Source organism: Erythranthe guttata, chromosome 13, assembly GCF_056151865.1.
Source record: "Erythranthe guttata isolate IM_541 chromosome 13, IM_541, whole genome shotgun sequence".
In the NCBI taxonomy this organism is placed as follows: domain Eukaryota; kingdom Viridiplantae; phylum Streptophyta; class Magnoliopsida; order Lamiales; family Phrymaceae; genus Erythranthe; species Erythranthe guttata.
Genome location: NC_142545.1, coordinates 6,125,001 through 6,141,694, shown reverse-complemented (window position 1 = coordinate 6,141,694; position 16,694 = coordinate 6,125,001). Strand labels below are relative to the sequence as shown.

At 36.4% G+C, this 16,694-nt stretch overlaps 1 protein-coding gene across 1 annotated transcript in view; it reads right to left on the bottom strand.

The window, feature by feature from the left end:
* Positions 1-16,083: 16,083 nt before the first annotated feature.
* LOC148765772 (cytochrome P450 CYP72A219-like) overlaps positions 16,084-16,694 on the bottom strand; it is a 4,120-nt gene continuing 3,509 nt past the window's right edge. Inside the window, exons 3-4 of the mRNA XM_088812340.1 lie at positions 16,640-16,694; positions 16,084-16,551 (exon numbers count right to left, since the gene is read on the bottom strand). The exon at positions 16,640-16,694 is cut by the window's right edge and continues 190 nt beyond it. Of these exons, the coding sequence (XP_088668466.1) occupies positions 16,146-16,551; positions 16,640-16,694 (461 nt within the window). The 3' untranslated portion in view covers positions 16,084-16,145. The remainder of the gene's footprint in view (positions 16,552-16,639) is intronic.

Sequence of the window (16,694 nt, the reverse complement as noted above, 5' to 3'; positions counted from 1 at the left end):
CTGACTTATCACTTGACCACTATTTGGTTTACTTCGAATGAAACTAAAATAAAAACTACATGCTAATAAATCGTAATCAACGAAATAAATGTAAAAACAAAGTAATTAATTTATTTAAAGATAAAATTATAACCTCGATTTGAATTCATTAATTGCAGGAATATCCTCATTTATAAGCACACGCAATGAATACCGATGGTTGGATACGTGGACTTCACCTAAGAAAACATAAGAATAGTCATGAAATGTAATAAATGTCTTTCACATTCATTAAACCAAATACACAAGAGAAATATTGAACAAATTAATACTATTCTTAATCTCAGTAGTTGCAAATTGTATTACAACAATATACGGCCCTACACTAATATCCTGAATTCGTTGAAGTATGTAGTCAGCAAACTTCCCCCCTTGCAAACAATCACTTGCATATCAAAGAAAATGATGATGGATATGAAAAACACATGTAAAATCTAAAAAATATATTTCAGTGAGTTTTAAATTACTCAATATCTTCAAGTTCAAATGGAATGTTATGTTTGGTTCCACCGGCTAGGTGAGCCAATGAACCTATCGACAAAAGCGAACCAATAACATATGTAATCAATATTAAAACATTGTAAGAAAACAATTTATAAATAAATGCTAAATAGAAAGAAAAAGAAATCATATAAATAACTAATACCTATCGTATACTCATATATATATATGGCGAATGGCAAAAAGACCCAAGGGACTTAAATGCACATTGGTCCAAAAAAAACAGTCTTTCAAATAAACCCATCCCCATGTTTTTAGTCTAAAATACCCTCCATAATATAATTCTTATCAATTCCATCCATTATGCTCTAACTTCCTTAATATTACATATTGACCCCGGATTTAAACAAATATATCACAATAACCCCCAAAATAATATTTTTTTGAAAAAAATATTTTTTTTTTCAGAAAATAATTTTTTGTCTGAATTTTCTTTCCGGCCAGATTCCGGCGTTGACCGCCGGAGACCGTCGATCTCCGGCATTGATTTTTTTTTTCTGAATTTTTTTTTCCGGCCGGCGGTCTCTGGCGTTGACTTTTTTTTTTCGAATTTTTTTTTTCTTAGAAAAAAATATTTTAATTAATATTACTGTCTTGGCTACTAAATTACCGTCTCAGACAATAATATTACTTTTTGGGACAGTAATATTATGAATATTATTTTCCCGAACAGTAATATTATTAATATTACTGTCTAAACAGTTAAGTTACTGTTGGAGACAGTAATTTAGCAGCCAAGACAGTAATATTAAGTAAAATAATTTTTTGTAAGAAAAAAAATTAAACAAAAAGATCAATTAACAGTTAAATTTACTGTCTCCGACAGTTAAATAACTGCTGGAGACAGTAATTTAGCAGCCAAGACAGTAATATTAATTAAAAATAATTTCTTAAGAAAAAAATGTCAATTAACAGTTAAATTATTGTCTCCGGCAGTTAAATAACTGCTGGAGACAGTAATTGAGCATACAATACAGTAATATTAATTAAAATATTAAAAAAAAGTCAATTAACAGTTAAATTACTGTCTCCGACGGTTAAATAACTACTGGAGATAGTAATTTAGCAGCCAAGACAGTAATATTAATTAAAATATTTTTGAAGAAAAAAAATCAATTAACAGCTAAATTACTGTCTCCGACAGTTAAATAACTGTTGGAGACAGTAATTTAGTAGCCAAGACAGTAATATTAATTAAAATATTTTTTTAAGAAAAAACAAAATTATAAAAAAAAAAGTCCACGCCGGAGACCCGGCGATCAACGGCGGTTGACCTACCGGAAAAATATATATTGATTTAACATTAGTAATAATTTTACTTTATATTTTGGAAACATGTGGGAAGAAGAAGTAATTTACGAAATTTTTTCTTGCAACAAATATTCATATTCCATGTAATGAAATACAATTAAGCAATTTTCTATAAATAATCTGCACAAATTAAATGTCGATTTAAATAGATTTATATTCTTAATTAGAATTAATTATAGATCCGATACATAATTCTAAAATTTTACATCATTATTAATTAATATTAAGGAACCAAAACATATATTGTGCGAAAATACATATAAAATAAATATCCATACATACATTACGAAAATATATATCCGATATATAAAATATTCATATGTATTTTATATATGGTTAATAAATTTTACACATATTATATGGAAACAATATATAATTTTGTACATTATTGTACATGTGAAAATTTGTATATATCCAATTTGCTTATTGTACATTGTTACAATAACAATTAAATATAATTATGTACATGATCTTACACTTTTACATTTAATTGTTGCATAGGTTATGCGGTTTTTATTAAAACAATAAAAACAGTAAATACATAGTTTTTAACGATAAATATTCACATTATATGGGCTTTGATGCATATAATATTAGTTTCACAAATTATCAAAGCAATACATATCTATGTATCGTATATATAACATCTATGTAAAGATTAGTTATTTAGATATTTTTCAAATTTCCTTTTTGGCCCAATTTTGTGGCTCTTTTGTAATATATTATAATAGTTTTTCCCTTCCATACCTTTATTCGGTTTATCTTATGGGCACTCGTTTCCGTGTGAATGCGCACAATTACGTTAATGGAATACAATGCTCTTTCCACGTGGCTATAGTTTATGCATTCGATTTATATTAATACATATGTTTGTTTAATGTATAAATGATAGATAACATAATAAAAAATCAAAATTATTTGAAAATCGATGCAACTCATATTATTAATAAAGCTTTAAGGAATACCAAAGACATATCATAATATTTAAAAGGCTAGGTCAAGCCAGGCCTCAAGTACATCATCCCATTGGTTAAAATAAAAAGAGTACTTGTTGCCGCAAACCATGTTATTTGCGTAACAAAATTGTGTCGAACCCTTAGTCAATAGCACATATATTTGCCGCGAACACACAACAACTTGAAAATGATTGCCTTCATCGTAGCGAAGGTTGATAGTAGACAATCTTGTCAACCGAGAAGTTTCAGCAAAAGCATTACTCAAATGCTGCAAATAGAATTGAATGAAGAAATCAATTACAAAATAAAGCAATAAAGTAAAATTATACTACAAAAGGGACTATAATGAAATATATTATTGCATGTAGGTGATACAAATGCAATTCTTTCTCAAGAATCCTCTCCATATCTCCGAAACAGAAAAAATGTATGTGAAAAAGTTGAAGAAGGTGAATGTGTTGAATGGTAATTTATAGGAGAGTTAAGGAATGTAATAAAGGTAACAAATAAAGTAATTGATTTAAATTGATATAATTTTCGGATATATCTAAATTAATTTAAATACAATAATATGTGAAAATTAAAAAAATTGCATTTAAGTCTCACGTTTTTTTCAATTCAAAATATTGTATATAAAAAGGAAACTCATTAACCAATAAAAATACACTATTTTGACAAGTAGGAGAGATAAATTTTGAAAACCAATACTGTGATTTTGTTTTTATTTAATAATATGGGTGATTATGGTAAGTGGAGTTTTTTTGCAATTAATATAATATTGTGCAAAAAATTTCCTCAATTGGGAAATAAAAAAAAATTGAATTTAAGTCCTATGTTTTTTTTAATCAAAATATTGTTTATAAAAAGGAAACTCATTAACCAATACTGTGAAACTCTATTTTTACATGTAGGAGAGATAAAATTTGAAAACCAATACCGTGAAATTATTTTACTAATAATATGGGTGAATATTGTTAGTGGGTTTTTTTTTCAATTAATAGAAATATTGTACATAAAATTTCCTCAATTGGGAAATTACAAATATTTCATTTAGCTCGAACGTTTTTTAATCAAAATAATGTTTGTAAAAAGGAAACTCATTAACCAATAAAAAGACAATATTTTGACGTGTGGAGAGATCAAATTTGAAAACCAATAATATGAAATTATTTCATTAATAATATGGGTGGTTCTTTTAAGTGGGGTTGTTTTGCAATTAATATAAATATTGTGCATAAAATCTCATTAACCAAAAAAAAAAAAAGAATTATGTGCATTTCTGTTTTTACGTATTTATTATCAAACAATTGATTAAAAAAAGGAAACTCGTTAACCAATAAAAGATAATATTTTGACTTGTAGGAGAGATAAATTTTGAAAACTAATAATGTGAAATCAATTAATTAATTATATAGGTGATTATGGTAAGTGTGGTTTTTTTTTTAAATTATGTAAACAATGTGGACTCAATTCTCCTCAATTGGAAAAATTTAATTGTGTATCTTAGTTTCATATATAATATAGATGTAGATAAAAAGAGTACAATTGTTGTCGCACACCATTTTGTTTGATCTACAAAACTCTCCCCAACTCTCGGTCAATTGAAACTTTATTTCCCCATGTATTTTACGCGAACATATATAACAACTTGAACATGAGTTCTACACTCATAGCAAAGGTTGATACAATCCTGTAGCTTCAATGAAAGAATTACTCAAATGTTGCAAATACAATTGAATAAAGAAATCAAATACAAAATAAATCAATAACTTAAACATATAGTATAAAAAATGCTAAGATGTTTCAACAATTGTAGGTATGTGATGTCATGCAATTTTTTTTGAAACATGATCTTCGCCGTATCTCCGAAACACTAAAAATAACGAATAAAACAATAATTGATAAATCGAAAGAATTACGACAAAAAATTACGAAACAATAAGTCAATACTCAATACGAAATTAAATTGAATAATTCGAATTACATTAAATTGCAAAAGAAAAAAAAATTGAGTGAGAAAGATGAAGAAGGTGAATGTGTTGAATGGTGAATTTATAGGTGGTTCAATAATGTAATAAAGGAAATAAATAAAGTAATTAATGTAGAGTTAATACTCTTTTTAGAAACTAATTAGTCAATATTCAAAATTTGAAAACAAATTAGTTAATAAATTCAAATTTTATGAAATTTATAATTACCCCTATAATTGCATATTTACCTCCATATTTACAATTACCTATCATATTTATATTCAATCAAATCAATCATTTCCAAATTGATCTTACGGTTATCATAATAGATGATTTCATTACCATGTACCAATTATTAAATAATATTTTAATTTATCTATATTAATATATAGTTAATAGGTTGGTAAATATTTTCCATAAAATAGTGATATGCAAAATAACTATAAAAAATAGATTAAAAATTAAAATATTTATTAAGAAAACATAATATTAGATATGCGAATAAGATGTAATAAATTATATATAAATATGTAATCAACCAATTAAAATGCACAAATTTTCCATGTGTGCAATTAAAATTAAAAGTTGAAAACAATCATCCAATGAAAATGCATAATTTTTCCATATAAGAAATTTGGATTTTATTATTTTTTTGTATATATGTATAGTTTGCCAAATGGTAAAAATCAACCAATTAAAATGCACAGATTGGCCATGTGCGCAATTCAAATTAGGTAACCACGTTTTTTGTTTTAATAAATAGATAATTAGGTGGTTGTTTATAGAAGTTAGGGTTTTTTTTTTTAAATAATGAAACAATGTTGATTCAATGTCCTCAATTAGAAAAATTTTATTGTGTATCTTAGTTTTATAATTTACTCAATTGTGAAATTTAAAAAAAATTGCATTTAAGTCCTACGTTTTTTTAATCGAAATACTGTTTATAAAAAAAGAAACTCATTAACCAATAAAAAGACACTATTTTGACATGTAGGAGAGATAAAATTTGAAAACCAATAATGTGAAATCAATTAATTAATAATATAGATGATTATGATAATTGGAGTTTTTTGGCAATTAATATAATATTGTGCATAAAATTTAATTAACCCAAATTAAGTGGAATGTCCATTTATATATTTACGTTTTTAATATGAAGCAATGGATTAAAAAAAAGAAACTCAATAACCAATAAAAATACACTATTTTGACATGTGTGAGAGATAAAATTTAAAAGCCAATAATGTGAAATTAATTCATTAATAATATGGGCGAATATGATAAGTGGGGTTATTTTGAAATTTATAAAATAATGTGGACTCAATCTCTTCAAGTGGATAACTTTTATTGTGTATCTTAGTTTTATATATAATATAGATTGAGCATTCTTTACATTTTTAAATGGTGGAGTTTATTAATAATTCTAATATTATATAATTAATGATAGATGTTTGACGTATTGAACTGCAATTCTTTATTATTTTCAAACTTTATTATATTAAATTTGTTAATAATTTATTTAATATCATTTAATAATAATGAATGTTGCAATTAATATTTTAATTAACAGTATTTATACAATTATGGTTAATTATATCATAATAAGTTAATGTGCTTGGATGGTTAAAAGTGATGAATGTATTAAGATCTCACAAGTTCTATCCCTAATGAATGCATTTTTTTCGATTATTTATCAAATAAAACTCGGTCAGAATGAATTTAAATTAATTATTTAATTAAAATTTAGTATGGGGTAGATTAGACAATTCAATGTTAATCGATTTTATATTAATTTAATAAAAAAAAATAATCGACGGATAATTTGGTAAAGTACTTCATTGTTTAGAACATAAGCCTTGTTATTTTCCTAGGGTCCAGTTCTAATCTTATAAAATTAATAGTAATTAATACATATCTCATATAAGTTTAGAACACATGTGGTCTCACCCTAAAAAGACCCAATTAAGTAAGCTAAAATAAGATAAAAAAAAAAAATCTATGAATGATGTTTTGTATACGAAAAGCGAGTATCTTTGGTCCTGACATCTACAACCATGATGCCTAATCAATTCAAATTCGTCACTTAATGCATATTAAATAGGTATATATATATATATATATATATATATATATATATATATATATATATATATATATATATATATATATATATATATATATATATATATATATATATATATATATATATAATCCTGGGGTGCATACAATATATGCTTATGTATTTAGATCTCCGGTTCTCGAATCAGAACCCCTTGCTCTCTCTCTCTCTCTCTCTCTCTCTCTCTCTCTCTCTCTCTCTCTCTCTCTATATATATATATATATATATAATGAACGCGGTTGAAGGAAAATTCGTGGTTGGTGGTGGTGTAGATGACGAGTTTCCAGATGTTGATTCTCTCGGCCATTTTCCAAGTATCTCAACTTGCATTTTCCTTTTTTTATAGTGGTTTTCAATATTTTTACGTAAACCACTATAAAAATCTGAACAAAAATTATAGTGGTTTTCAATAATTTTTGTATAGATTTTTATATAACTGCATATACAGAGTGGTTTTTATGTTGACATAGTTGTTATACAGAGTGGTTCTCATGTTATATAATTGTTATACATAGTGGTTTTCATGTTTATATAGATGTTTATACAGAGTGGTTTTCATGTTTATATAGAGTGCTTTTTATTTAAAAAAACTCGGAAAAAAAAAAACCATTGTCAAAAAAATGAAAAATTAAGAAAAAAATGTAAAATCATGAAAAAACGAAAATAAAATAAAACAATTTTTTTAAATTAAAATAAAAAACATGAATAATATAACTAAGAAAAAAGATAATTTAAAATAAAAAATCGAAAAAAATAAAAAATAAAAAGAACAAAATAATTACAAAATTTTCTTTTAAATCGAAATAAAGAAAAGCATTAAACAAAAAAAAATAAAAAAAGGAAAAAAAAAATAATTGAATCGGCGTGATGAGGGGAATAATTTTTGGAGAAGATTTTGGTGTAGATTATGGGTATAATTTTTTTTTAAATTAAATAATTATAGTAATTAACAATTAGTGGGGGCATATATGATTTTTCAGGTCCATTAGATTTATCTCAAATATCATTTATAAATAAAGGATTATCAAGAATTAAAATTCCAATGAATGGTGTTTCGCATATAGCCCATGTTATAATCAAACCGTGTTTGAGAACTTGACTTAACCACATGTACCAAATTCTATACATTGCGAGTGTCTTGCATATGGACAATTGTCATACAAATTAACTAACACAATACCAAAACAATGTCAAAAAAAATGTTTAATGAAATAAAATCCGTTTACAATAAACAACCTTGATAAAATAAAAAATCTTTACTGGATTCCATAGTAAGTTCAGTAGAGTGAAGATCAACCTACACAAATAATAATCAAGCATATATGTAATAAAAAATAAAATTATTATTTAATATTAGTTTTCTATAATCACCTTCATATTCACTAAAAAAACTTCATATTAGACAACATTCTTAGTAAAATTAATCACTTGAAAGACGTGGCCCGATTCGTTGCCGAATGTTAGTATATCAGCAAGTCAAGGCGGAATATCAAAGATCCGAAGGCTTACTTCAATACAACTTAATCCCGGAGTGGAAATGGGAAGTTGTTATGATGGACTTCGTGCAAGGGTTTCCGAAGACCCAAAGGGGATCCGACGCCATTTGGGTAATCATCAACCGACTGACTAAATCAGCTCATTTTCTTCCAATATGAAGGACCTTAGCCTAGAAAAGTTGGCCGAACTCCATGTTCGAGAAATAGTCCGGCTTCACGGCGTCCCCATCACCATTATATCTGATCGAGACCCTCGATTCACGTCAAAATACTAAAATTAATACTAACACTAATACTAATAATAATACTAATAATCTTTTTTTTCTCGTCCAAAATCCACCAGCAGTGGCACCAACAGCCCGGCACAAAGCAGAGTCACCGGAACCCTAGGTTAACCGGAATCATTCAGATTTCAAGTTAAGTCTCTCACCCAAACCCCACCTCACACAGATTTAACCTCTCTTGTGCTTTCCTCTCCGAGGAGTAGATCTCACACGCTCACAAAAGAGCAGAAATAATAGAAGAACGAAGATTCGAATTGTGCCTTTTCTCTCCCCTTATCTCTCTCTTTCAATAGGCTTTTGATATATAGATGACAAAACGAAATTGTCTCCAAAGGCAGATAACACAAAAGGAGCGGTAATATAACGGTCAAACGGTTATGTTGCCGAAAAATTCCTAGAGACATTAATTGCGGTGGTATGATCGGTTGAAAGACAGAGAGGCAGAAGAAAGAAAATTAAGGTTGTGAAAGGGGCAGGTAATAAAAGGTATTTTTTACTACGGAACAATTTTGAGTCGTAGTAAATACTAGGATTTACCGTAGCAAAAAAGTATTTGGTACGACTATTTACCGTAGCAATGTTTTTGTCACGCCCGTATATGCTACGGGGCAAATTCGTAGCAAATGCGTAGCAAAAGTCTTTTTACGACGAATTTGATACCTTTTGTTACGGTTAATGGTCGTAGTAAAAAGCCATTTTTCTACTAGTGTATGTACATGTTCAATAGTCGATTAAGCTAATCGACTATGTCTGGTGGTCGATTAAGGTTGATCGACTCCAATTTTTTTTTTATTTTTTTTGGATTTTTTGTTTATTGATTCCAAGTGTATAAATCATATATATATATATATATATATATATATATATATATATATATATATATATATATATATATATATATATATAGTTGATTTTGCTTTTTTCGCAGTTGAGATTTGTTATTTTTAGTTGCAGATTCTTAATCGACAATGCTTCACATCATAGTTGAAGTGGCTCCGCGGCACGTGGAGGAGGTGGCATGCCAGATCCTCCACGGACTGGGAGGTTATTAGTTGTGTCATTTTCTCTCCGAGCTGACGCCTCAGGAGGATCTTGATTAGCTGTGTCATTTTCTCTCCGAGCTGACGCCTCAGGAGGATCTTGATTAGCTGTGTTATTTTCTCTCCGAGCTGACGCCTCAGGAGGATCTTGATTAACTGTGTTATTTTCTCTCCGAGGTGACGCCTCAGGAGGATCTTGATTAGTTGTGTTATTTTCTCTCCGAGCTGACGCCTCAGGAGGATCTTGATTAGCTGTGTTATTTTCTCTCCGAGCTGACGCCTCAGGAGGATCTTGATTAGCTGTGTTATTTTCTCTCCGAGCTGACGCCTCAGGAGGATCTTGTTGGCTACGTGATCTGGTTTGCATCGTTCCCACAGACGGCGCCAAAATGATGATGCTAATTACTTAGATCACCTGGGGTGGTGTAGAAAATAAACTGGGAGAGCAAAGCGGATCAGTAGCTTGACAACTTGATGATCTTGAGGTACCTGCGATCATAGAACACGTGAGCTAAGCCGGGGGTTGATCCGGCGGAAACCCCTCCGATGCTCAAGTCAGACGTGCTGATCATAGAAATAGTCCAGAGAATACAGTTAATAGTATTGCTCAGTTAATTGGACGTACCTTAATAAAATGAGTAAAACCTCTATTTATATGTCGTTTATTGGGTTGTGTTTGCTTTGTTGGGCCCAAGCCTTACTTGAAGGTGTTTGGGCCTCTGTGATATTAGTCTTCGATATTGGGCTCGTAGCCTAGTAGGTAAAGAAATTGTAGGCCCATTGGGTTGGCCCAATTAGGCATATCATTAAGCCCCCCACTCTCGAGTCGATGTGGGGGCCATGTTGTAATGGGTCTCAGATCGTGTCGAGAGTAAAAATTGTAGAAGTCGATCGTTGGCGTATGGCCTAATGGTATGCGAAAATGCGTTGGAGCGTGTGTCGGAGGGGTGTGAATGCGCGTTGGCGCATAGCGCGACAAGGTTGTCGCGATGTAAGTTAATTGAGTCGTCGGTTTTGTCCAGCGACGATGTAGTAGCGAATTTTCTCCTCGTGGGAGTTGTCTTGTCGCGGGGTAACAGTGTTGATCGAGTTATCTCCTCGTGGGAGTTGTCTAGCGATAATGTAGTAGCACGGATCAAGTAATCTCCTCGTGGGAGTTGTCTCTGGGGTAATCGAGTTGATCGAGTTACGTCCTCGTGGAAATTGTCTCACGATAATGTAGTAGCACGGAGCTAGTATTCTCCTCGTGGGAGTTGTTATTTTTCGACATTGTCAATGTTTTGACGCGTTGCTTATATGTGTTTACATATAGCCTTGTGCGTGATGTACTTGAGGAGGGGATCAGACTCTCAAGATTTTTTTTATGGGGGTCGTGCCTCTTGTTAGACCTCGTGGGTCTTAAGTATGTTAGGACCGTGGCCACGTTTTAATGAATGACCCATCGAAAACAAGTAGATAAATTTGAGTAATCAAGCTGGCCAGGCTATATAGATTCTCATAATGTCTCTAAGTGCTTCTAGGGTTGTAATCGTGCTAACTTGAGCTTGTGATTATATAGTGAATTTCGGGCGAGTTGTCTCCTCATGGGAGTTGTCTCGCGGTGAGTAATATTTATTGAGCGAGGTGGTTGCACGTGGGAGTTGCCTTGCAACGGATTTGTAGTGCCGAGCGAGGTGGCTCCTCGTGGGAGTTGTCTCGCAACGGGTTGTGGGACAGAGCGAGTGGGCTCCTCGTGGGAGTTATCTCGCTGTAGTTTTGAGACCAGAGAGGGTTGGCTCCTCGTGGGAGTTATCTCGCTGTAGTTTTGAGACCAGAGAGGGTTGGCTCCTCGTGGGAGTTGTCCCGCAACGGGCTATAGGACGGATCGAGTGGTCTCCACGTGGAAGTTATCTCGATATGGTTTCGTAGACCTAAGGGAGTTGGCTCCTCGTGGGAGTTGCCTCGCAACGGGTTATAGGACGGAGCGAGTGGTCTCCTCGTGGGAGTTGTCTCGCTGTGGTGTTGAGATCCGAGGGAGTTGGCTCCTCGTGGGAGTTGCCTCGCAACGGGTTGTAGGATTGAGCGAGTGGACTCCTCGTGGGAGTTAACTCGTTGTAGTTTTGAGACTAGAGGGGGTTAGCTCCTCGTGGGAGTTGTCCCAACGGGCTATAGGACGGAGCGAATGGTCTCCTCGTGGGAGTTATCTCGCTGTGGTTTTGAGACCCGAGGGGGTTGGCTCCTCGTGGGAGTTTCCTTGTAAGAGGTTGTAGGACCGAACGAGCTGTCTCCTCGTGGGAGTTGTCTCGCTGCGGGTTGTATTACTGCGCGAGTTGGCTCCTCGTGGGAGTTGTCTCGCAAGGGAGTTGTAGGAGCATCGGATGGCGCGCGACTTAGGAGCGCGCAGACTGAGGTCGCTCTGAGCGAATTGTCTCCTCGTGGGAGTTATCTCGAAACGGGTTGTGTGGCCGAGCGAGTTGTCTCCTCGTGGGAGTTGTCTCGCTGCGGGTTGTATTACTTAGCGAGTTGGCTCCTCGTGGGAGTTGCCTTGCAACGGATTTGTAGTGCCGAGCGAGTTGGCTCCTCGTGGGAGTTGTCTCATTGCGGGTTGTGGTACCGAACGAGTTGCCTCCTCGTGGGAGTTGTCTCGCTGCGGGTTGTGGTACCGAGCGAGTTGGCTCCTCGTGGGAGTTGTCTCGCTGCAGGTTCGTAGTACCGAGCGAGTTGGTTGTGGAACCGAGCGAGTTGTCTTCTCGTGAGAGTTGTCTCGCTGCCGGTTGTAGTACCGAGCGAGTTGGCTCCTCGTGGGAGTTGTCTCGCTACGGGTTGTAGCACTCAGCGAGTTGGCTCCTCGTGGGAGTTGTCTTGCTGCAAATTGTGGGACGGAGCGAGTGGTCTCGTCGTGGGAGTTATCTCGCTGTGGTTATGAGACCCGAGGGAGTTGGCTCCTCGTGGGAGGTACCTCGCAACGGGTTATAGGACGGGGCGAGTGGTCTCCTCGTGGGAGTTATCTCGCTATGGTTTCGTAGACCCGAGGGAGTTGGCTCCTCGTGGGAGTTGTCTCGCTGCGGGTTGTAGGACGGAGCGAGTGGTCTCCTCGTGGGAGTTATCTCGCTGTGGTTATGAGACCCGAGGGAGTTGGCTCCTCGTGGGAGTTATCTCGCTGCGGGTGGTAGTACTGAGCGAATTGGCTCCTCGTGGGAGTTTTCTCGCAAGCCCCCCACTCTCGAGACAATGTGGGAGCCAAGTCGAAAGGGGTACCGGATCGTATTGAGAGTAGATCGGTGCTGTAGTCTTGCGTTAATCGTTGGCATGGCGTGGAGAAATAATTTTTTTATTTTTTTTTCCATTTGATAGCGAACGCAATTTGGTAGGTGCGTTAAAGGGCTCGCGCAATTTGGTGGAGCGCGTTGAAATTCTCGTGCGATTTGGTGAAGCGAGTCAAAATCTACGCGCAATTTGGTGGAGGGCGCTGAAAGTTCCGCGCGATTTAATGGTGCGCAGTGCAAATTGCACGCGAGTAGGTGAGTAGCGGGAGGTGGGCGCGCGCTTTGATGCTGGGTAGGTGGGAGCGCGCGCTTTGAGGCTGGGGTAGTGGGGGGCGCGCGGTAGGTATCACGCGGGCGCGTGCTGTGCACGCGCGGAGGAGAGAGAGCTTTGGCGCGTGCAGTGCACGCGCGGAGGAGAGAGAGAGTGCGGGCGCGTGCGACGCACGCGCGGTGAGAGAGAATGGGCGCGTGCGATGCACGCGCGCAGAGGCATGTTACACAGTACAGCTGGGCGCGTGTCATGCACGCGCGCGTCGCGCGTGCGCGCTTCGCGCATTCTGGCGATTTTTTTTTTTTTTTTTTTTTTTTTAATTTTTTCTTCTTCTTTATTCTTTTTCTTTTTTCTTCATCTTCTTCTTTTTTTCTTCTTCTTTCTTCCCGCGCGTGCTGTGCATGCGCTCTATTTTTTCATTTTCTTCTTTTCATTTTTTTTTTCTTTCTTCTTCTCTTTTTTCATCATCTTCGTTTTTCTTTTATTTTTTCATCTTCTTCTTTTTTCTTTTTCTTTCTTTTTTTAGTTGGTTGATGTTCACCCCCTTGGGGATGTTCTATTTTTTTAGTAGGGAGATTATCCTCGTTCCTTGAGAAGGGATGTGCACCCTCTTGGGGAAGTTCTTTTTTTGGAGTAGGGAGATTATCCTCGTTCCTTGAGATGGGATGTGCACTCCCTGGAGGATGTTCTATCTTTTGAGTAGAGAGATTATCCTCGTCCCTTGAGATGAGATGTGCACCCACCTGGGGATGTTCTATTTTTTGAGTAGGGAGATTATCCTCGTTCCTTGAGATAGGATGTGCACCCACTTGGGGATGTTCTATTTTTTGAGTAGGGAGATTATACTCGTCTCCTGAGATGTGATGTGAACCCACTTGAGGTTGAAAGGTAAGGGTGATGCCCAACCTTAGGATGGGGATAACTGCCCACTGTAGGATGAGGCGCTCGAGACCTATGGTCTGAGGTGGATGCGCACGGTTGTGCCATTGGTTCGCTCATGCGCGTCCGACCATTTTTTCTGTTTTTGAAGTAGGGACGTGAAACACTTGATGGGATGTGAAACCCCTTGGGGTTGAAAGGTAAGTGGATGTACCACTCTTGAGATGAGATGCCCAACTTTAGGATGGGATAGCCCACCATTTAGGATGAGGCGATCACGAACCACTGGGGTGAGATGCCCAACCTTGGCGATATATGGTGCCACTGATTCAGTGGCAGCACGAGTTGAATCTTCCGTGATCATACGCTGAAGGTCTTCTTCGGTTATCTGAACCGTTCGAGAAGTAAGTAGAAGTTGATCTTGTTGAAGGTTCGGCGATCATATGCTGAAGGTCCTCTTCGGTTATCTGAACCGTTCGAGGGGGGGCGGAAGTAGACCCCCAGAGAGTCGATGACCCATGGCGAATGAAAAGTTTTGGGGGCACTGTGAACCCCCAGGGAGTCGATAACCCTTGGCGAACGAAATATTTTGGGGGCGATGTAAGCCCCCAGGGAGTCGATAACCCTTGGCGAGCGAAATATTTTGGGGGCAGATGTAAGCCCCCAGGGAGTCGATAACCCTTGGCGAGCGAAATATTTTGGGGGCAGATGTAAGTCCCCAGGGAGTCGATAACCCTTGCCGAGCGAAATATTTTGGGGGCAGATGTAAGCCCCCAGGGAGTCGATAACCCTTGGCGAGCGAAATATTTTGGGGGCAGATGTAAGCCCCGAGGGAGTCGATGGCGGTGGTGCCATAGGTGGCTCCACATGTGGAGCAGGTGCTGGTATCGCGTTGGGAGCATTTGCTCCCATCGTGGCGATATATTGGGTCACGGCCTCTGTGGCAGCGCGAGTTGAAGCTTCTGCTATCATGCGTTGAAGCGCATCCTCGGTTATTTGAACCATTCGAGGAGCATGGAGTGGTGGATCGGCGATTGGTGGGTCCCGAGGGGGGATCACCTGAACCTCGCGAGGTGGATCTGCAGCACGTGGAGGAGCTGGCTCCGCGGCACGTGGAGGAAGTGGCTCCGCGGCACGTGGAGGAGGTGGCATGCCAGATCCTCCACGGACTGGGAGGTTATTAGCTGTGTCATTTTCTCTCCGAGCTGACGCCTCAGGAGGATCTTGATTAGCTGTGTTATTTTCTCTCCGAGCTGACGCCTCAGGAGGATCTTGATTAACTGTGTTATTTTCTCTCCGAGGTGACGCCTCAGGAGGATCTTGATTAGTTGTGTTATTTTCTCTCCGAGCTGACGCATCAGGAGGATCTTGATTAGCTGTGTTATTTTCTCTCCGAGCTGACGCCTCAGGAGGATCTTGATTAGCTGTGTTATTTTCTCTCCGAGCTGACGCCTCAGGAGGATCTTGTTGGCTACGTGATCTGGTTTGCATCGTTCCCACAGACGGCGCCAAAATGATGATGCTAATTACTTAGATCACCTGGGGTGGTGTAGAAAATAAACTGGGAGAGCAAAGCGGATCAGTAGCTTGACAACTTGATGATCCTGAGGTACCTGCGATCATAGAACACATGAGCTAAGCCGGGGGTTGATCCGGCGGAAACCCCTCCGACGCTCAAGTCAGACGTGCTGATCATAGAAATAGTCCAGAGAATACAGTTAATAGTATTGCTCAGTTAATTGGACGTACCTTAATAAAATGAGTAAAACCTCTATTTATATGTCGTTTATTGGGTTGTGTTTGCTTTGTTGGGCCCAAGCCTTACTTGAAGGTGTTTGGGCCTCGGTGATATTAGTCTTCGATATTGGGCTCGTAGCCCAGTAGGTAAAGAAATTGTAGGCCCATTGGGTTGGCCCAATTAGGCATATCATATTTTCTGCTAAAACAACATTGCTCATTATTTTCAAAAAATTCGGGCCTGAAATTAAAAGTTATTTGGATAATTGAATACCAAATAATTTATCGTGGATTATCTAGCCAATCAATAGAGGTCTTACAATTTTGAGGCGATTTAAGTCTTGAAAATCGAGAGTCCCAATTCGGAAAACACGAAGAACCTTCTCTCTTGCGCGAGCCTGCCAATCCAAATGCTTACTCAGTAGAATCATAGTCCAGACAAGCAACGACGAGGTTGTCTCCTGGCCACCAAGATAGAACAACTTGCACTCTTCAATCACATCCTGCAAGCTCATTCCAAACTTACGCCCATTTTGTTTTATTTCTTTAGAGTTGGATTCTAATAATATATTCAACAAATCAATTGATGTAGCTTCCCCTGCTTCAATTGCCTTTGTTCTTTTATCGATTATCACAAGCAAGAGTGACTCCACTTCCTTAATTATGTGTTGCATTCTTCTATTTGTTTTGGTAGGCAAAAATATTCACACCCACACAACATATACAAAAATTTAAAATATAAGACGTCATCGAATACGAACTAATACGTGATTATTATTAAATTTATTACCTCCATCCAGGGATGAAAGCGGAGAGAATTGCCTTTGAGAGAAGTGTGGCTTGTT